The sequence below is a fragment of the Crinia signifera genome, chromosome 19, assembly GCF_055691185.1.
Source record: "Crinia signifera chromosome 19, ASM5569118v1, whole genome shotgun sequence".
In the NCBI taxonomy this organism is placed as follows: Eukaryota; Metazoa; Chordata; class Amphibia; order Anura; family Myobatrachidae; genus Crinia; species Crinia signifera.
In genome coordinates this window covers 21641102-21663677 of record NC_139226.1, presented here as the reverse complement: position 1 = coordinate 21663677, position 22576 = coordinate 21641102, and the positions used below count along the sequence as shown (strand labels likewise).

The following is a 22576-nucleotide window of genomic DNA, read 5'->3' as shown; positions in this document are numbered from 1 at the left end:
CAACTATAATCTCCCTGAAACTAGTTTTCAAAAGTAGGTAAGTGTGGATCTATCTACAACAAATAAGGAAAAAAAAAACATTACAGAAATACAGGGCTGCCATCGGAAACTGTGGGGCCCAGGTCTGATAAACTATACAGCCGCAGTAGGTGGAGCGTTGCTGACCTGCAGGAACAATTCACATGGAGCTGATGCACAGGGAAGGAGACTTGTAAGAAGTCCTCCCTGTGTTGTTGCCCAGCCTGGTGCAGCTCTGCAGATAATGGCAAGGGCATGTGTCATAGGGTAGTCAGTAGTAAGGGGGACAGTCAAGAAATAGTCCACTATTGGTAACATGAAAAGGTCGACATACTATAGTTTGACATGGTCAACATGGAAAATGGCGACATGAAAAAAGTCGACATGAGTTTTATACATTATTTGGGGGTGTCTATGTCGACACAGGTCAAAATGGACACTGTATAAGGGCCTTTGCTCAACATGCTTCGGGCATGGGCCCTGATTCTGGTTGCCCCACATGCATATGCAGTATCTCGGGGTGAATGACCTGTCGACCTAGACCCATGTCAACCTAGACCCATGTCGACCTCGACCCATGTTGACCTAAACCCATGTCGACCTTGCTGTCTGTCGACCTAGTGGTGTCGACCCAATGCTTGTCGACCTAGTTGCTGTAGACCCAATGACCGTATCCCGTTACAGTACAGTCAGGTGCTAATTCCATAAGAATACAGAAAATGATAACGGAACAGGTTAAGGTGGAGAATAAAGCGATTACACAATCCCAGGCACAGTAGTGTGTGTGTAATGTTCAGGCATTCACGGTTCTATGAGGAACAGATTTGGTTGCAGCTTATTTTTCAATTTAACTTCTGCTTTTGTGTCCGGCTGAACAGAGCCGTAATGTAGACTACTGGAATGTACAGAACAACAGACAGAAGGAGGAAAGCGAGGTGTAGAAACACGAGGGGACTTATACCAGCACGCTAAGTACTTTACATTGTAATGAAAAAAACAGCAGATCCTGTACGACAGCCCAACATCTTCTGATTACAGACAGTGCACGGGGAAAACATTTCTACCAAGTGCAGGTAATGTATAAATAAAATGATAATAAAGGACTAGAGAAAATGTAAATATTTTGCAGCTTATGTTTTTTGTAACTGATTAATTAGTATATTATGCACCATGTTCGTTATGATTATCATCATATCTTAGCAAGTGTGTGTATATATTCCAAGTGGGGGGACTGATGATGTGCCTTGCCAATTTTAGAATCTTGTTTGGTGTGCGGCGAGTTGAAAAAAAGTTGAATATCACTGTATTAGAGGTTAAGCGTGTCATAAGAACGATAAGTTGCAATCTATCGGTACAGCACCAATTCAGTTCCGAGCAATTCCTGGTTGCAATTTACAGTTGCACACATCACTTGGAATTACACAGGTTGAGCAGCTCTTATCAGGATCTGTAATCCAAATAATTCAGAAAATCCTTATTTCTAGAATGTACTGTTTATTTTATTAATATTTTTGCTTAAATCACTACTGGGGATATCTGTAACTGGCATGACTGGGGACAGCTATAAATTACACTACTTGAGGCATCGGTAACTGGCACTACTGGAGACATCCGTAACTGGCACTACTGTGAGAATCTGTAATTGGCACTACCAGGGACATCTGTAACTGGCACTACTGGGGGCATGATATGTTACTGGCGCTACCGGGGACATGATATGTAACTGGCACTACTGGGGACATGATATGTAACTAGCACTACTGGGGACATCTGTAACTGGCACTAATAGATACATGATATGTAACTGGCATTGCAGGGGACATGATATGTAACTGGCACTACTGGGGACATGATATGCAACTAGCACTACTGGGGACATCTGTAACTGGCACTAATAGATACATGATATGTAACTGGCATTGCAGGGGACATGATATGTAACTGGCACTACTGGGGACATGATATGTAACTGGTACTATTGGGGACATCTATAACTGACACTACTGGGGACATCTGTAATTGGCACTATTGAGGGCATCTGTAATTGGCACTACTGGGGACATCTGTAATTGGCACTACTGGGGACTCCTGTAAATGGCACTACTGTGGACATCTGTAACTGGCACTAATAGAGACCTGATGTGTAACTGGCACTACAGGGGACATGATATGTAACTGGCACTACTGGGGACATCTGTACTTGGCACTACTGGGTGCATCTGTATCTGGCACTACTGGGGACATGTTATGTAACTGGCACTACTGGGGATTTCTGTAACTGGCACTACTGGAGAAATCTGTAATAGTACTACTGTTGACATGATATGTAACTGGCACTACTGGGGACATGATATGTAACTAGCACTACTGGGGACATCTGTAACTGGCACTAATAGATACATGATATGAAACTGGCATTGCAGGGGACATGATCTGTAACTGGTACTATTGGGGACATCTGTAACTGACACTACTGGGGACATCTGTAATTGGCACTACTGGAACTCCTGTAACTGGCACTACTGGGGACATCTGTAACTTGCACTAATAGAGACCTGATGTGTAACAGGCACTACAGGGGACATGATATGAAACTGGCACCACTGGGGCATGATATGTAAATGGTGCTACTGCGGACATCTGTACTTGGCACTACTGGGCGCATCTGGATCTGGCACTACTGGGGACATGTTATGTAACTGGCACTAGTGGGGATTTCTGTAACTGGCACTACTTGAGACATCTGTAATAGTACTACTGTTGACATGATATGTAATTGGCACTACCTGGGACATCATATGTAACTGGCACTAATGGGGACATGACATGTAACTAACACTACTGGAAACATCTGCAACTGGCAGTACTGGGGACATGATATGCAACTGGAACTACTGTGGACATGATATGTAACTGGCACTACTGGGGACATCTGTAACCGGCACTACTAGAGACATGATATGTAACTGACACTACTGGGGACATCTGTACCTGGCACTACTGGGGACATTATATATAACTGGCCCTACTGGGGACATGATATGTAGCTGGCACTACTTGTGGCAACTGTACATGGCACTACTGGGGACATGATGTGTAACCTTCACTACTGGGGACATGAAATGTAACTGGCACTACTGAGGACATGGTCTATAACTGGTACTAGATCCTTACATCAGTAGTAGGAAAATTGATGGAAACACTCTTAAAACAAAGAGTTGTAGAATATCTCAAAACCAGCAATTTACAGGATCCAAAACAGCATGGGTTTACTGGGGGAAGATCATGTCAAACAAATCTTATTGACTTTTTTGACTGGGTGACTAAAGTAATAGATCAAGGTGGGGCTGTAGATGTAGCTTATCTAGACTTTAGTAAGGCTTTTGACACTGTCCCAAATCGCAGACTGTTAAATAAACTTGAAAGCTTGGGATTGGAGATAGTTGAATGGATAAGAGCGTGGTTGCAGGACAGAAAACAGAGAGTTGGTTGTAGTAAACGGAGTACAGTCAAGAGTGAAAGATTACCAGTGGAGTACCCCAGGGATCTGTACTTGGACCAGTGCTTTCTAATATCTTTATTGGTGATATTGCAAATGGAATTGAGGGTAAAATGTGCCTTTTTGCAGATGACACAAAGGTATGCAACAGGGTAGACACACCAGGAGGGGTAAAACAAATGATTAATGATCTAGGTAGATTAGAGGAATGGTCAAGAGCATGCAAAATCATGCACTTGGGTTGCAAAAATCCAAAGACTAAATATAGTATAAATGGCACTATAATGGGAACTACTGAGGAAGAGAGGGATCTAGGTGTCACTATTTCAGGGGATTTAAAGGCAGGTAGGCAATGTAACAAAGCAATGAAGAGGGCAAGTCAGATGCTTGGTTGCATAGGGAGAGGTATCAGCAGTAGAAAGAAAGAAGTAATAATGCCACTGTATAGGTCATTGGTACGACCTCACCTAGAGTATTGTCTTCAGTTCTGGAGGCAATATCTCCAGAAGGATATAAATACATTAGAGACTGTACAAAGAAGAGCAACTAAAATGGTGCATGGCCTGCATCCAGTGTTGCAAGTAAGGGGGTATGGCGTGGTACGGAGTACCTGTAAGAAATATGTTGCAGGTACACAGTACCACTTACCCCTAACCCACTGTCAGTTCTATTTTTATTTTAAGTCTAAATATAATGCATCCGCAGCCCACCCACCCAGTGTTATGATTGGTGCTGTATGCAGCTACCGGCTACTGCTGATTTAGCCAGTCACATTGACAGACATCAGTGGCGCCAACAGCATGAAGAGCAGGCTCCACAATTGTAAGCACAAGCTGCCCGGCTCTCCCCCAAGCAAGAGCCAACCCACCCCCAGCCATTCCCTGTTTCTCATTCCCTGTCTCCTGATGCCACGCCACTATTGTCATTTAGTCTCTCCTCTAGCTTTGTGTGACCACGCCCCCTCATGACACATGACCACGCCCATTTTTGGTGGAGGCTATCAGTACCACCAAGAAAAAAATTCTACTTGCACCACTGCCTGCATCACAAAACGTACCAGGAAAGACTAAAAGATCTTAATATGTATAGCTTAGAGTAGAGAAGGGAAAGGGGGGACATGATAGAAATCTTCAAATATATCAAGGGCTTTAACAAGGTACAGGTGGGAGACATTCTTCACAGGAAGAGGAGCAGCAGAACACGAGGACATGCATGCACTGACACTAGAGGGAGGAAGATTCAGGGGAAACGTGAGGAAGAATTACTTCACAGAAAGAGTAGTGGATAAGTGGAACAGCCTCCCAACAGAGGTGGTAGAGGCAAATACAGTACTACAAATTACACATGCTTGGGATAAGCATATTGATATCCTTACACAAAAATAAGGATCAAATATGGTTTGAGGTAACATGTTTAAAAAAGGGGCAGACTAGATGGGCCAAGTGGTTCTTATCTGCCGTCAAATTCTATGTTTCTATGCTGTTGACATGATCTATAACTGGTACTAAATATGTGCAAGAAAATGATTACTTAGCATTCACATTCAGTGCCTCGAACCCAGGGCCTAATCCTGTAACGATCGGATGGGGACGAATTCGGTGACAATCAAATGATTTCTCCTGCTAGCGGACACATCCCCTGGCATGGCACCAAGGGGATTCAGGCACCGGCAGGGTTTGCTCATGCAGCTGTGAGATCAGGTCTGAAGTAGGCTCATTGCTCTCAAAAGATGATTTTGTAAAAACAGAAGAAATGAATGATCTATTGATGATAAACATTAATTATACAAACACAGGATGTGATAAGTACAAGAGATAATACTCAATGACTGGCAGGATGACATGCAAATGCAGGAAAATGTAGAACAACGACAGATAACGCAGATGGAATACAGGGTAACTAGGAAGCAAACAATGTTTCCAGGGGAGTTACACATTAACAACTTACATGTAAGTATTAATTAGGATGGGCTCAGTAGAACACAGTGATAAGGGGTTTCAGACGATTTACCGACCACTGTTGACTGACAGTCAAAATACCGACACAGTCAAAATGTAGACATACATTATTCCGACATGGAAAAATGTCAACACAATCAAAATATAAACATTTACAATATCGACATATCAAAAAGTCAATAGAAAGTAAAAGTGGGGTGCTTAGGGCACTGTGGAACAATTAATGAATCAGTTTGTAATACATTTTTTTTTTTTATTATACTTTAAACAAAGAATATGCAAATCAATAAAAAGACACACTGACATACACTGACATACACCGTAAAACATACAGACTACGTTCACTTTGCAGGGACTGGTAATAGGCCCTCTGTATATGGGAGACTGTTATAAGCAGTACCTGCAGGTAATAGGTCAGATATAATCATCCTTTGGTAATGGTTGGAATTTTCCAATAGTCATCCTCTCTGGGGGATTAGTAAATCCAACTTTCCCAATAATACAGAAGATTTAATATTGCACAAGCCCACAGTAGATTAACACCTTGAGTGGTATGCCCAGAGATTTTCCGGGCTCAGCTGCGCTGCCACAGCGGGCTGTCCTGGAAAATCTCAGAGCATACCACTAATATACAATAGGTGTGCGCCAGTGGTGTCCAGGTGTGCACCACTGGTGCAGCACCTCTACACTACACCCCTGAACAGCTCCAGCCCCCCAGTCCCCCACTGTCCCCCCTCCCCTGTACCTGTGCTCCGGCGATCGGAGCTTCCCCGACCCGCCTGCCTGTCACTTTACAGTGACGTCGGCGGGAGCTCGGGTATGGTCGGCACCCGAGTCCTCCTGAGCCGCCGCGAACATCCCCCAGCCTGCCGCCGACGTCACTGCTGAATGTGACAGGCGGCTAAGGCAGCGGGGGCAGCAGCGGCAGCTCCGGCTTACTAATGCCGAAGCAGAGGTGAGGGGGGACGGCTTCCAAATTCCTGTGGTGGGTTTTGCTTGGGCAGGACAAACCTGCCCTGGTGGGTTTGTCCTGCCCCAGCAAAACCCACCACTCAAGGGGTTAATAATCGTTTTTACCTCCTTTAGGAGACGTGGGGTCCTGTGTAATCTGCTCCTGTAGATGTGTATCACAGGTACCTGCGCTCCAAATAACACACACTGGGGGTTATTCTGGTTCACTCCTGGCAAATTCCTTCTCAGATCTACAAAACCATGTGCACTGCAGGTGGGGCAGATGTAACTTGTGCAGAGAGAATTAGATTTGGGTGAGGTTTTACTTCAAAGTGAGATCTATATTGCAGTGTAAAAATAGCAGTCAGTATTTTCCCTGCACAGAAACAAAATAACTCACCCAAATCGAATTCTCTCTGCACATTTTACATCTGCCCCACCTGCAGTGCACATGGTTTTGTCCATTTTAAGAAGGAATTTGCCAGGAGTGATCCAGAATAACCCCTACTGTCTGGATGGGCAGAAATAGGATCATGCACTCTGTACGTGAGTGCACCGCTGGGTATTCACCGTTTTTGTTGCCTCCGCCAGCGTGACAGCTCTGCCATAAGCCAGGGAGCTTGTCACAGGTGTCCGGCTGCAGTGAGGGAACGCGGGCTGCTTTCTCCTGCCATGTCTACAATTGTGCGGCCATAGTTAAGTCCGTGCACACAGAGACGGCCCGGTGGGTTAATGGAGATTCCAGCTGATTGTCCTGCAATAGATGGTCCCAATTGTACGTGTTATGCCGCACTCAGGGCTGGTTTCTTAACTCAGCGATGGCTCACTCTTTGCTTTCCCTCAGTTTTATATCCACCTGAGTTAATCTCTCAGGTGTTAAGCCCTGTACACACACATCGATTTGCTTTTGATTTGATGTTAGATTCGATTTTCTATTAGATCTGACATTAGATCTTTCCATGATTTGGCATTAGATCTGTACTTTTGCATTAAATTTTGAATTCAATATAGAATTCGATATATATTTGATTTACTAGATCAAATGTGCGCTCGCCACACTATATAAAATCAACTCCACGCCCTAGTGGATAATGGGGTAATGAAATGGATAGTAAATAGCATGCGATATTGCATGCAATCTACTGGCGCGGTGAAACTACACAAGTACCTAATAAAAGTTAATAATAAAAAATATAAATATATATAAAAAAATTATAAAAAGTATATATAAAAAATGGTATATGGTAATGGATCTCAACAATGGGATTTAGTCACAATTTAGCGTTATTGGTTGCTAAGGAATGAAAGCAATTGATGGTACAGGTGAGGGAATAATGGTGTAACCCAATATATGACGCTGAATATTAAAAGCCAATGCCCCCAAGTATTCGTATTAATGGCACCACACACCAACTTAAAGTAAAACTATGTCCCTTTTAGAAATTTACTTCTTCAAAGAGAGGAGACAGCCATAACAACCCACTGTCAGCTCAGGTACCTGCAGTCATTTCCATTGACTAACTGAATAGTGGTGTTCGTATGCTCCCTGTTTACACAGTACATATAAGAAGGAAGGAAAGAAAAGAACTCTCTTTTTTAGGGGCACAGCTTTGTTTGTTAAGTATTATTGTATATTTAAAAATTAACTTTTATTAGGTTATTCATTTAAAATATTGGGAGCCAACCATAAATACAAAACAATTTTACATACATACATAAAACATATATCACCTGTCATCAAGAGAAAGTATATCTCTTGGACAGGACAATAAGGAAATTTTAAATTTCTATATAACAGTCAAAGTTCCTGTTAATATCTGTAGCTTCTGTGCTTCTGTATGATTAGGTATAAATGAGCTACATATTCTTGATAGCAAACTAGCGAAAATATCACCTTGTGAGGGAATATCCAAAATACTTGTAATGTGATATTACCTCACTTGATATAATTCAATCAAATTACACTGTGATACTGCAAGGGGCAACACAAAGATCAAAAGTTTGAGATAATGTTGCAATACCGTTATCAGTCTAGTGTCTTACTGATGTGCAGTCTTGTGGTTGCTAGTATTACACTGAGATACTGCAAGTGGCAACACAAAGATCAAAAGTTTGAGATAATGTTGCAATACCGTTATCAGTCTAGAGCAGTGATTTTCAACCTTTTTACCTTGCGGCACACTAAATAAGATTTTCAAATTGCCAAGGCACACCATGAGATCCCCACAGGGCAAACAAAACACATTGGCCCCCACAGGAAAAATCCAAACCTATTGGCCTCCATATAAAAAACAATCACACTGATCCCCACAGGTAACAAAACTAAAATATATTGACCCTTTACATCAGGGGTGGCCAACCAGTCAAGAGCCGAAAAATATCGGTAGTCAAGCTAAAGAGCCGACATCATGCGCGCGCCGAAACAAGGGGTGTAGTCTATTTTGACCCCTTGGGTGGGTGTGATACAAATATGCCTCCAATAGTGCAGTGCCATATATACATATGCCCCCATGGTGCCAGGTATGCACCACACGGTGCCGGTTATGCCCCTACGGTGCCAGAAAGCTGGTATGCCCCCACAGTGCCACAAACTGCTATGCCCCCACAGTGCCACAAACTGCTATTCCCCCACAGTGCAAATTTCCCAGCAGCAGCACTCACCATTGTTGCAGCTGCTGCCGGGCAGGGAGAGGACAGTCTAGCGTCCCCCTGTAGTCCGACTCCTGTCATGTCACCGAGGGGAGGGGAGGAGCACACAAGCACAGCAAAGCGCACGTCTCCTTCCCCCAGTGACGTGCAGTGATGTTCATGGTTGGTGAGGCAAACAATGTGTTCATTTAAAAACACACTTATTTTACAAAAACACACAGTACACACCTCTCACTTTACACAAATACACAGTTATACACTTCTGTCCCTTAACACAAATACACACAAGTCTGTCCCTTAACACAAACACACAAACACCTGTGCCAACTAAAAAATACACAGCCCCCACCCTCCACAAGTGCTAAACACACATTTCTGTTTAAGGCACTGCTTACCCAAGTAGAACTGGCAGCAGCGTTCCTGGGACAGGGACCCGGAGACAGAGACAGAGTGCCGGCGGGAGGCGGAAGCGGGATCCCGGACACTGATAGCAGCGTGAGCTGGCAGCCCAGCCCGACACCACCATTTCCCCGCCCGCAAGTCAGCGCAGCCTGGCAGGCCAGCATGGCACCGCCGCTCCCCCCTCGCTCGCCCGCATTATAAGTCAGCTTGACTTCACTGCAGTGCAGAGGAGCCCGGCACGCCAGCCCGGCACCACCGCTCCCCCCCCCACTCCCCGCCCGCATAACAAGTCAGTGGACGAGCCAGGGCTCCTCTGCATGCAACAGTACGATACTATAGGCGGCACCTATAGAAGTTCCTTGGTGGCAGTCAGGGACGTGTTTTCTGCCTATATGAAAGCACGCCCCTGTCACTGAGACAGCGCCACTGTGCCCAATCACATCTGTCTCAGTGACAGGGGTGTGCTGTCATATAGGCAGAAAAGCACGTCCCTGTCACAGAGGCACCGCTATAGGTGCCGCCTATACAACTTTTTTAAATGAGCTTTTACCAGCTCGGTTCTTAGCCCTGCCCACTGCCCGCCCCTGACAGTCCATAACTGTAATATGGAAAGCGGGAGGCACCGCTCTTGGTGCCTCCTAAACTAATGAATAAAAAAAAATAGAGTCAACATTATAATAATACAAAGCATATATGTGTCATAAGTATTTTCTTTGTATTTTAAAATTATTTTAATCATTAATGACAGGGGAGGCTCTGCCACCCCTGCCTCCCCTGACTGCACGTCCCTGCCTTCCCCCCTCACTTCCCTGTGACTGGTCCGTCCACTAATCAAAGCTCGCTGGCCGGCTCCTGATTGGCTGCTGGCCACGGCCCAGTCACAAGACAGTAAGGGGTAGGAGAGATGCGCAAAGCGCTCTCTCCTCCCCTCAGAAGGAGAAGGGATTCAGGGAACCGGGAGCAGTGGGGACTGGGACGGACGGTGGGCGGCGGGCAGCAGTGGGAGCAGGAGCCGCACTTTACAAGGGGGAGAGCCGCATGAGGCTCAAGAGCCTTGGGTTGGCCACCACTGCTTTACATGAAAAAAGAGACCAGTAAATAACAGTTGACCTGGTGGTGGCTGTAAACTGGTTTGGACATCTGTAGATCTGGGGGCGCACTTGGGAGCAGCTCAAGGCACACTAGTGTGCCACGGCACAGTGGTTGAAAAACACAGGTCTAGAGTCTGATACCCCTTTTAGACATACTACCCGGGAATTACCCGGCATTTTGACTGCTGGGTCATTTTCCCGGGTGCAGCCTGCACCCTTTCACACTTACAGCAGCAAATTACCGGGTGAAGCAGTTCTACCCAGTAATTTGCTGAAAAACCCGGGTTTTTTCTTATGACTGAAAGGATCAACCCGGGTCTTAAATACCGGGTCCTCAACCCAGGTAAAAAGAAGGGTAGGAGACCTGGGTTTTAACACCCGGGTTGACCCTTTCAGACATACCAAAATCCCGGGTTGATGCGCGTTCATGTGTAAAAACCTGGGATTTTGCCGTATGTCTGAAAGGGGTATTACTGATGCGCAGTCTTGTGGTTGCTAGTCTTCTTTCACCATAACTGTCACAATCATCCAAAAATATCTAAGTAGTACAAAAATATATATGGAGAACTGCTTAAATATACAGCCAGACACTACTGATAAGTGGAGGAAGAATATCCCTGATATAAGGAAACAAGATTTTTATATAAAATGCGCGTCTGATGAGGAGACGCTTTCCTCCTAGAGCCGCATGGAAACTGTACACTGATCCTGGCTCACAAGCAGCATCTACAGGGGGGAAATCCTTACCTGACAGCTGCAATTGGAAGCTAGCTGTCTCCCAGATATGTGCTACTCACAGGGAGACTGATCAGAAGATGAAGGATTAAAACGTGCAGGTTTAATGAAGGATTTCATATAGCTGACAACTTCACTTAAATACTTCTTTAAGTGGCAGTTAGTGGTAAACAGAAAAACACAGGCAAGGTACTTGAAATGATTAGAGGCAATGTCCTTGAAAGAAAGTTCAAGTGGGTAAAGAGGCTGGCAGGAAGACTGGTAGTGATGATGTTCCGGAAAGAGGATGGTAATGATGGAGGGCACAATTGGATCCTTTGGACTGAAAGAGGATGGATAATGAGTCTCTGAAAGGAATTGGGAGGTGGTGGTGCCGGTAGCTTGGAAGTACGGGCTGGCTGCTGGGCTTGGCTGGAACAAAAGCGATGGGGTCCTAGGCAGTCAATAGTCTGAGTGCAGAGCAGTGAGACTAGGGCACCAGGAGAGTCAGGAGTCATCCATTAGAACTGAACAGCTCAGAAGACTTTTTGTACTGACCCTGAACAGCCCTAGGCAGATCCCCTATATCCCTAGAGGGCGGCTGCCATTGACTGTCAGGATAGTAGTGGGTGGAGACCCTTGACCTGGCCCAATCCCAGTTCTGCCCTGAAGCAAGATGGCGTCGCCGGCCTCCCGGCGTTGCCAAACACAGACACAGCGCAGCACTCCCCAGCCTTCCCCGCTGCCGTCCTCATGCCAGAAGCCGCCGCCCGCCGTCCACAAGCCAGGAGCCCACACATGCTAGCCGTCGACGGGCACGGACGGGTGAGTAATGTACCCACCGTGTGCCGCGGCGGCGTGTGACATGAGGGGGTGGGGGTCGCGACTGGAGGGAGTCGCGGGTCTGGTGGTGGCGGTGGCAGCGGACAGCGGGGATTTGTGGGGGCCACAATGCTGATGCCGGGCATAGGCCTGGGCAGGGTAGCGGGTCCGGGTGACGCTGATGCCAGGGGGCGGCCAGCAGGGGGGTTAATGCTAATGTTGGGCACCGTCCAGTGGGGGCAGCTTGAACGCTGATGCTGAGTAACGGCATGCGGGGGTGATGTCTGGGTGGCCAGCGCAGGCAGGGTATTCGATCACCACAGTCAGGTGGCCAGTTGAGATGACCAGGCTGAGGTCAGGTGGCATCTCTATCCTGGTCTGCCAGCATGACCAGAGAGAGCCTGACAGCCAGGAGGATTTAGATGAGCAACTGCAGGCAGTCTGAGGTGAGTAAATGTTTGTGTTTATGTAATTACCTCGCTTGTACTGTAAATATAATTTCAAATAATTTATCATACAGCATGTGTATATGTAATTAGTGATTATTGGTGTTGGTTACTAGAGTTTAACTGCCACCCGGTGTCTCACTATCCCCTCCCTACCCGCTAGTGTCTCACTCCCTGTCTAGATTCTCTTTCCCCTCCCCACCCCACCGTCTAACGTCTCTCTATCCCCTCCCCACCATCTTGCGTCTCTCTATCTCCTCCGCCCCATCTATCATCTCTCTATCCCATCCCCACAGTCTAGCGTCTCTATCCCCTCCCCACTGTGTAGCGTCCCTCTATCCCCTCCCCACCATCTACCATCTCTCAATCCCCTCCCCACCACCTAGCGTCTCCCTATCCCCTCCCTACCACCCTGCATCTCTCTACACCCTCCCTACCACCTTTTATCTATCTCCTCCCTATTGTCCTGCATCTCTCTGTGTAGTGGGAAAGGGGTGAGCCTGCAGTGCAGAGGATGTTTTTTTTGTTTTTTGAAGTGGAGGCCTAGGTGTTTTTCTTCATGGGGGGCCCTTTCAAGATTTTGCTATGGGGCCCACAAAGCTCTAGTTACGCCCCTGCATTTAGGCCTTGTGGTTTCAGGGATTGGAGTTTCAGGATCCAGGCTGCTTCCTGCTGGCATAGGTTTCTAAAACGATCCCCACCACGGTTAGTAAGTTACACATGCTCTAAACCAATAACTAGCATCCCCTTGAGATCACTATCATGGGCTTCCAAAAAATGGTTGGTGGTTTTTTACAGAACCTTTAAAAAAACTATGTGTTAAAATGTTTTTTAGGTTGGGCGCTTTCCTAAATAAAACAGATGGTTTGGGATCTAAAGAAGGATCAGTACTCAAAAGGGGGTACATTTTCATGATGATCTTGGTGATCTTACTTCAGGGTTGCCGACTTTTCAGCTGCCCTCTCCGGGAGAGGGCAGCCAGCTCAATCAAGTAGGGGGCGGGCCCGGCAGGCATGACACAAAAGGGGGCGGATCCATGGGCGTCACGCCTAATTAGATTGCGAGCGGTACTCACCGCTGCCGCTCTAGCCGCACCCACTCTCCTTTCCCTGCTGCCAGTCTCTGCGGCGGCTGTCATCTAAGAGGACAGCGACGCCGGGCACATCACGAAATTGCGCTGGTCGCTGCTGGAACCTGCACCCGGCACTTTGCGCATGCGCAGTCTAATTTTTCCGCAAGTAGGCTGAAAAACCGGGAGGATCCCGGGACCTTCCGGGGGGCCGGGAGAAAAGGTCAAAACGCGGGAGACTCCCGCTAAAAGCGGGAGGGTAGGCAACTATGTCTTACTTGCTGTCTCGTTATATCTTGATATAAATGTTAACTCATACTTGCCTACTTTTGAAAACTAGTTTCAGGGAGATTATAGTTGGTAATAGAATTTTGCACAGTGCCCCATTGAGGGGGCGTGTCAGGCTCCACCCAAAAGGCGTGTCTAGTTCTATATATGGCAAGATTGTCAAAAGAGATTGTGAACGAGGCACCTAGCATGGGTGTGTACTGCTACATCTGAGTGGAATATTTTTAAATGAATTATACACAAATGTAGATGAGCCCCAGAGCAGTTAGTAAGAGCCACTATACTTGGTAACATGCTGGGAAATGGCGCTGATGATTCAATGTAAATGTATCTGTATCTCATTCCTTTTGCCTCCCCTATGTAAACTGGTGGCTGACTGACCATGTATTATTATCGGGGTGGGGTACTTATGTGCTGTATTTATTTCTGGGGGGCACTCTATTGCCCTTGCAGTTCAGGCCCCGTCTCCACTGACATTACTGTGCCTGGTGTGAGGCAATGATGTCCCACCACGTGCATGGTCGCCCGCCCGTGTCACTCACAGACTCCTTAAGGGTGCGAGGGCTGTGTGCTGCGTCCCTCGTGTAACCTCACTCCCAACCCCAACCGAAATCATACTCAGAGACAGTGCGTGGGATTGAATCATTGGCCACAGTTTATTTACCACACCTTAATTACCTTTTGCAGGGTAGGGACAGAGAACAGTGGGCAAGGCAAGAAACCTGTCAATGGCCTACATTGACTTAAACCGCGGGGCGTGCCCCCCGCCTACGCTGTAGGCCCTTGGCTACGCCCCTTACCTGTGAGCCAGCCCCCGCCGATCACCCGTTGGCTGGCGCGCAGCCGGTTGGCCCGCCGTCGACAGCTGGAGCCTGGCGTGCGGCCCGACCGAGGGTGAATCTGCAAACCTCAGCTGGCTCCTCCTGTCCCGATGCCTTGCGCACTGCTTCTTCCCGCCCTGCGACATGCTTACAACACTCAACTGTGACAATATTGCATAACATTAAAACCTTTTCCCTTTATAGCTGGTTACCCAACCACCACTCAACACTTTCTTGAATACAATACATTCCCTTTGAAACACCAATGTATTCATACATGATCCCGTTAATTTACTTGTTACCTTTATTACTTAGCTTTTTTTTTTTTTTTTTTTTTTTATTCATTTATTTTTTGAATAATACAGTACATATCACCATTACAGATCACATCATTACATACCACACAACTTAAATGCATGCTACCTTATGGGTCCCGGACCCTATAAATCCTAGATGGGATGGGTGGGTGGGGTCTGCTTCCTGGCTCTGCTTGTGCTGAATGCTGCCTCCCCCACTGGCCTGGCTATTTAAACCCCTCCCGGCCAGACTCCCCCCTGCTCTCCCTGACTGGCTGGCCGGAGCACCCGGTGTGAAAAGGGGGGGGGGGGGTCAGGCATACCTGCCTGCCCCCTGACCCTCATGCCGTTCGGACTGCGGTACGCCACTGCCCCGCCCCCCTATGCCGCTCCGTGCGCCATTTTGGCTGCCTGCGCTCCCTTAAGGGTGCGAGGGCTGTGTGCTGCGTCCCTCGTGTAACCTCACTCCCAACCCCAACCGAAATCATACTCAGAGACAGTGCGTGGGATTGAATCATTGGCCACAGTTTATTTACCACACCTTAATTACCTTTTGCAGGGTAGAGACAGAGAACAGTGGGCAAGGCAAGAAACCTGTCAATGGCCTACATTGACTTAAACCGCGGGGCGTGCCCCCCGCCTACGCTGTAGGCCCTTGGCTACGCCCCTTACCTGTGAGCCAGCCCCCGCCGATCACCCGTTGGCTGGCGCGCAGCCGGTTGGCCCGCCGTCGACAGCTGGAGCCTGGCGTGCGGCCCGACCGAGGGTGAATCTGCAAACCTCAGCTGGCTCCTCCTGTCCCGATGCCTTGCGCACTGCTTCTTCCCGCCACTGAGGCCCCTCTACCTGCCCGGGGGCCGAAAAACCCCCACCCTGCCGCCTCCACTTATTTTAGCCCCCCGGCACCTTTGCCGTGCATTGCCGAACGGGTCTCTATCGCCCAGCGACAGGTGTGCCTGTCTGACCAAAAATACCTTAGTTCAGGCTGCTGACCATATGGTCTAGTTGCAGCCCTGGCCTCCACCCTATTCATGCGGGAATGGCCACCGCTCCGTACATGCCTCTCCTCTTTGGGCCCTGTGCTTACCCGGCACGCTTGTGCTGCACTGTTGATGACCGGCCTCACATATAGCTTGCCTGAGTTGTGTGCCAAACCTTTCGATTTGCTAGCCAACATGCCCTCTTTGGAATTGCTGCAAACTGTCGCTTGTCCGGGGGGGAGCCCTTGCTATGCACCGGCATTGCTCCTCACCCGGCGGCCTGATTTCCATGTAGTCGGGGCCGGTTGCCCCGGGCATGCCGAGGCCTTGTTGCGCCTGTACAGCTGCCACGTTGCACCCGTACGGCTGCGCCCAGCTTCTACCCTACCAATCCGTTTTGTGTCTATGCACTTTGCACTGGCCCCTGCTGCTGCTTACCGCCACATTTTTTGCGCTACCGCCATCCCCACAGCGAGCTTAGCTCTTGCTAGGGGCTCGGTAACCCGGCATGCATCGCTAAAGGCCCCTGTGCTGCTTCACTGAATGTGACCTGGCCGGATTGTCGACATTTCTAGCATGAATATCTACCCCTAGATGTCGAGGCTCGAATGCTTGCCTTTTTCCATGTCCTGCCCCTTATTATTGCTTGCACTGAAAAAGACTCTGCATTGTCTTAATCTAGATTCCCGACACACCTATGGCCGCCCGCATGGCGCTCACCCAGGCCTTGGCGGCCTTCTTTCCCTTTAGAATCATCAGGCAAGCCGCTGCCTGGAAGCCTACCTCCTGCAGCTGCCCTTCACTTGAATCCAGCTTCACTGGGCAGACTTGTACGCCCTCCATGTTCTGTTGCGCTCGCATGGGGAGTTGCTACCTTGCGTGCTCCTAGCTACGGCTGGATAATACGTTCCCTACCGTTTCCCACTCCCGGCGCCTTCCTTTGGCCTAAACTTAATATTGGTGCTGTGCCGGGATGCTGCGACCGACTACCAGGACACCTAATGAGCGGCGGTGCTGCTACCTGCTGGCTGTTCACCGCCTGAACAACTGCCCGATTGTCGCCCGCCAGACTGACTCAGTCTGTTGGTGAGCTCTTCTCTGCCCAAGTTGTTGCTGGCACAACTATTGGGCATAGCTCCATGCTGCTCCATGGCCTCCCACTAGGGTTTCCCCTCAGCGCCCACCGCTCTTCCGGTGGACCACCAGCTCCGCAGCTTCTGGCCCTTGCGGCATCTACGAATAACTGGAATTTAAACTTCCCAATACTGACTGCCCGCGGCATGACTTTCTTTGCCCTAATACTTTTACCCAGGCTCCCACTGGGGGAATGACCGTGTCAATTTCTGTGGCCCGGTACGAGGGGAACGTAATGCCCCCCGCGCCTCTGGCAGGACTGGCATTCTGTAGGTTTCACCGCAAGTGACAGCATAGCGATGACCCGGGGGGTCCCTGCCCCGCCGGATCTCATCGGAGGCATGCTATCGCCCTTGACCCTATGCGCTCCTGCGGGAAGGAGCCGAATGCTTGGTAGCGAAACCCATGAGATGTCGCAATTCTAACCAAACCTTTTTTCTATGAAAACAGACGTCAAGCTCCTTCCCATGAGGCTAAAAGTTTTGAGGCTAAAAAGCCTTCAAACGCTGAGGGTGCAACCTAAAAGCTGAATTAATGTCTAAACGTCTGCCTCCGTGCTCCCTGGCCCTGCGCTCTTATCCTCCTGACCGCTGAGTCAATAAATGACGGGTGCTGGCTGAGCCCGGGCCTCCCTGGTTTACCCCTTGGGACCGAAATTGGCGGGGTTAGGTAAGGCGCTGCCTTCCTACCCTATGCTGGCTAATTATCCCCTTTGTCTGCTGTGCTTCTTAGCGCTGGAGACTAAACATGGATGCCCTTTAAAGAAGGGCCCTGCATTTCCATCCGGGCTTACCAAGCCATGTAAGTGAACTAACACCTCGGCCGATGTTCCAATGTCCCTTACCCCTTGGCTGGTGTAGGTAGCTCGGGTCAGTGCCCTGTAACTGACCCAAAACCATCCATCTCACTGTGGTGCCCCCTTGCGCCGTGGCTGCAGACCTACGCTGCTGTGCTGAAAACAATTTTTACCTGACTGCTGCCATCCCTAGGCACGCTCCCTTTTCCTTAATCCATTCTGCCTGCCTGTTTGCTAACGCTCTGCCCTGTTCTGACCATTTACCAATGCTCCACATGCACAAGGGCATGCCGCTGGGCTCTTCCAGCCGAGCGATGTTGGGGCTGTTGCCGTGGCACGAGGGGTGATTGATTGCCCCTCCCCTGCGCCCTTCCACACAAGGGGATGCTGCGCTGCCGGGACTCCCCCCTTGCCTCCCAACTCTTCCATGAAATGCCATGATATCCATGAGAACATTACTTGTACTGATCTCTCTAACCATGCATACCCTATGGCCCCGCATATGCGATACCGATTGCCCAACCTTTGGGGGTGCGGAGAACGCAGCCCCCCCTCCTCCTCCCAGACCTAGCATAGCATCTGTGTGCCTGTTCTCACTATGGGGGTGAGAGGAACTGAACCCCCCCTTCCCCCTCTCCCTTCCTCCCAGACCCAGCATAGGATCTGTGTGGCTGTTATCACTATGGGGGGTGAGAGGAACACAACCCCCCCCCCCCCCTCTCCCTACCTCCCAGACCCAGCATAGGATCTGTGTGGCTGTTATCACTATGGGGGGTGAGAGGAACACAACCCCCCTCACCCTTCCTCCCAGACCCAGCATAGGATCTGTGTGGCTGTTATCACTATGGGGGTTGAGAGGAACACAACCCCCCATCCCCCTCTCCCTTCCTCCCAGACCCAGCATAGGATCTGTGTGGCTGTTATCACTATGGGGGGTGAGAGGTACACAACCCCCCCCCCCCCCCTCTCCCTTCCTCCCAGACCCAGCATAGGATCTGTGTGGCTGTTATCACCCTGGGGGGTGAGGGACACCACCTCCCCCCTCCTTCCTAGGCCAGCAGGGCTACTTCTTGCCGTGAAAACCGTGGCAACTACTCACCTGCCCTCTGGCCGTATAACAAAGGAATTCCTATGGTCTCTCAGGAATGACTTAAACTGTCCATTATACTTCATTGTGCGCGACAATCCATAGCCAATGTCCTTAAAAACAGTTTTACGGTGGCTAAATTATACCCCTCTTGATGGCCGTAAGGCCCTGCCTTTTAATATAGATTGCACATATGTTGTTTTGTTGTCACTCTGTACCGGGACGCGTGCCTTTTTTGACCCGTCCTAGGCACACCTACAACATCACCCATAACATTGCTAGTATTTGGTTCTCATAATGCATAACCTACTAGCATTGCTAAACATTCTACATCCCTTGGCATGCTACCTAGCATTGCTAACATTCTGGGTAATTATTGCCCTCCGTTCTTGGCATATTATATCCTGGATAATGCATACTGGCATACTATTATTATTATAATAATCCTTCCTTTATATGGTGCCACAGGGGTTATGCTATAAGGCCCTGCCTTTTAATATAAGTGCATTTTGCAATCCATCCTAGGCACCCCTACAGCGTCGCCCATAGCATTGCTAGCATTCTGGTTCTCATAATGTATAACTTTCTAGCATTGTTAAACATTCTACGTCCCTTGGCATGCTACCTAGCATTGCTAACATTCTGGGTAATTATTGCCTCCCTTTCTTGGCATATTATATCCTGGATAATGCATACTGGCATACTATTATCATTATTATTATCATTTATTTATAAGGCGCCACAAGGGAAACAGTAACTACCATTGCTAACATTCTGGATAATGTATATACAGCTCATGGCATAGTACATAGTATTGCAAACTTTCTGTATACTATCTACCTCGGCATACTACACGTTTTTCAGGTTATCAACATTTGTCTTACCAAATCCTGTGCGTCGTTTGTTTTGCTCCTGCTTCGATCTTGGAAACCCTCTTCTCATGCCACCCGTTACCCACGCCGAACAATGCGCAAGGAGGTGAGCAAATGGATTCTGGCTGAGACGCCGTGAATGCTGAAGCCACGCCGATCATAGCGGTGCCCGTACTTTGCTGTCCTTGCCTGTTCGCTGTGGCCAGATGGCCTGCCTTGATGCCTTCTCGGCCTGATGAATGTGCTCCTTTCGTGTGGGTATTTGCTCATCTGTGGTGATGTGCTCCTATCTGGTGATCCACGAGTGTCGCCAAGGCCCCAGCCTCGCCGTGTTTCCTTGCCCGGCTCCTGACGCCACACATAGGCGGACTCTGATGCCCTCTGCTGTATCCCCTCCATCTGTGCTGATAAACATGCTCACCCTGATAAAAATATTGCTCCTGCCTCTTCTAAACGAAGTGTGCGGCTGCAGCCGGCCCTTACTGCTGCGCTGTGGTGTTAGCTGCTCTGCGCTGGTGAATGTTGAACGCTTTGATGAGATGCGGCCACTAGGGGGAGCCCCTTCTGGCCGAACTCCTCTGCTGTGGCTGAAATCCTCCCCCGCTTCCTCAATGAATCTGCTGCTGCCTTTGTCCTGCTGGACTCCTCCCCCACTTCCTCCTTGTGCTCATGCTGGCTATGGGAACCAGGCCTGGGAGCTGTATGGCAAATGGCTGGATTCTGCTTCTGTACTCACTCAGATGGCGTGGATAGGTTTCCCCATGTCTTCTGGTGACGACGTTGCTATTGCAGTTTTCCCGGCAGCTGCGAGGCGGGATGACACAGACTGCTGCTGCTCAGCTCCGATCCCTGACTGGAAGCCGCTGGTGATTTTCGCTCCTCCGTCTGTATCCTCTGCCTGAGTCATGTCTTCATGCTGCTGATATGCTGGTTGTGGCCTCTCCTCTCGAGCCGTATGGATGCTGGCTGTATGCTGCCTCAGTCGCTGAAGCCCCTTCCACACTTTTTCCGTTTGCCCGCAGCTGTGAAGCAGTATGACAAAGACTGCTAATATCCTGCTCTGGTCCCTGGCTGATGGATATCCCCTTTGGTGCTCAAAGCTAGGTAAGGAGACATTGCCCTTTGTCCTCTCAGTGGCTTGTGCTTCGGCTGTAAGCTGCTGATGCTGCTTGGGGAGGTCTGCTTCCTGGCTCTGCTTGTGCTGAATGCTGCCTCCCCCACTGGCCTGGCTATTTAAACCCCTCCCGGCCAGACTCCCCCCTGCTCTCCCTGACTGGCTGGCCGGAGCACCCGGTGTGAAAAGGGGGGGGGGGGTCAGGCATACCTGCCTGCCCCCTGACCCTCATGCCGTTCGGACTGCGGTACGCCACTGCCCCGCCCCCCTATGCCGCTCCGTGCGCCATTTTGGCTGCCTGCGCTCCCTGTTGCAAACAGAGTGTAGCAACTGATGCCGATTTACCGAATAGGAGCCAGCCAGTGTTCCTCTTAGTTCTTCTATAATAAAGTATTCATTTTGCAATACATTTGCATTGACGCCCGGTAGGTGGTGATAGACACTCCCCTCCGATAATGCACCCTCTAATAAAATGGGATGTACACGCCTATGCCTATGACTCAATTGTGTGTAAAGCTGATGCTGATGGATTCATGGTAAAAATACAACATACTGAGAACCTAACTATGACAATATTACCTTGCAGTTTATATGGACCGCCAGTGAATGCAGATCACGTAAGTGCAGTTGCCAGAATGGCTTTATCCCACCTGAAGCATTGCGTGTCGTTGGTCTTCTTGATGTCCCTGATATGGAGTAAGTATGATCTAATGTAATTTATGCAAAAATGAATATTAGAGCTGGGACCAGTGGTGGCTCATTACAAGTCTGGCTGGGGGGTCTGCAGCCCTCTACTCCCTGTTCTCCAAGTGATTGGTGGTTGATGTTACTGGGAGGTGGGGCTTAGGTTCATTGGCTGTGGGGGTGGGGCTTGGGTCTGGAAGTTAGTTGGCAGGGAAAATTACTTCCACCATCTTTTCAGGACCACTTTAAGCCCTGGTATAAGGTAACATATGTATAATGTGTAATTCAAGTGCAAACAGTAGTCTGGAACCTGATTCTTAGAGGAGTAGGTGGAGGCGAGCCCCAGGCAGCAAGGCCCACCAGGAGTTCCCCTGTGCTCCAGTGCACTGGGTCCAGTCAATACCTACATCCCCAGCTGCAGTCTCTGTATTTGACTTCCCAATACCCTAAATCTGGTATCAGAGCTTGACTCCTGCACTCTCTATTTACCGGTGGTCACAATAGTAATTTCCTGGGCAGGACCTCCGTTATTAATATTCTATTTTGCAGTTGGTGGTTGTCAGTTAGGTAATTGGAGGTACAAAGAATGGCAGGGCCAGCATTATACACACACAACAGGTGATTGACAGGATATTCCGCCCCCCTTGGCCAGCATTATACACATACCAAGGTGAAGCCCCTGCCCAGCGTTACAACCCCAAGTCAGCCATCGCCACTCCCCCAGTCCGGTGCCCATCCAGCCTCAAGTCCAGGGGGAGCGAACACAGGCTGCACAGATCTGCCCCCCACCCAGCGTTACCACCCCATTAGCCACCGCCACTCCCCCTGTCCTGTGCACAAGCTGGCGGAAGTCCCGCAGCCACTGCCGGAATTATCACGGGAACA

At 49.0% G+C, this 22576-nt stretch overlaps 1 protein-coding gene across 2 annotated transcripts in view; it reads left to right on the top strand.

Annotated features, from left to right (window-relative positions):
• Nucleotides 1–935: 935 nt before the first annotated feature.
• LOC146042231 (sialic acid-binding Ig-like lectin 16) overlaps nt 936–22576 on the top strand; it is a 63268-nt gene continuing 41627 nt past the window's right edge. The window contains exons 1-2 of one of the 2 annotated variants that reach the window (XM_083162152.1): nt 936–1091; nt 21594–21703. In XM_083162152.1, the coding sequence (XP_083018278.1) occupies nt 21643–21703 (61 nt within the window). In that variant the 5' untranslated portion in view covers nt 936–1091; nt 21594–21642. Of the gene's footprint in view, nt 1092–20156; nt 20998–21593; nt 21704–22576 lie in introns of those variants that run through there. The other variant, XM_083162153.1, reaches the window with a different exon arrangement.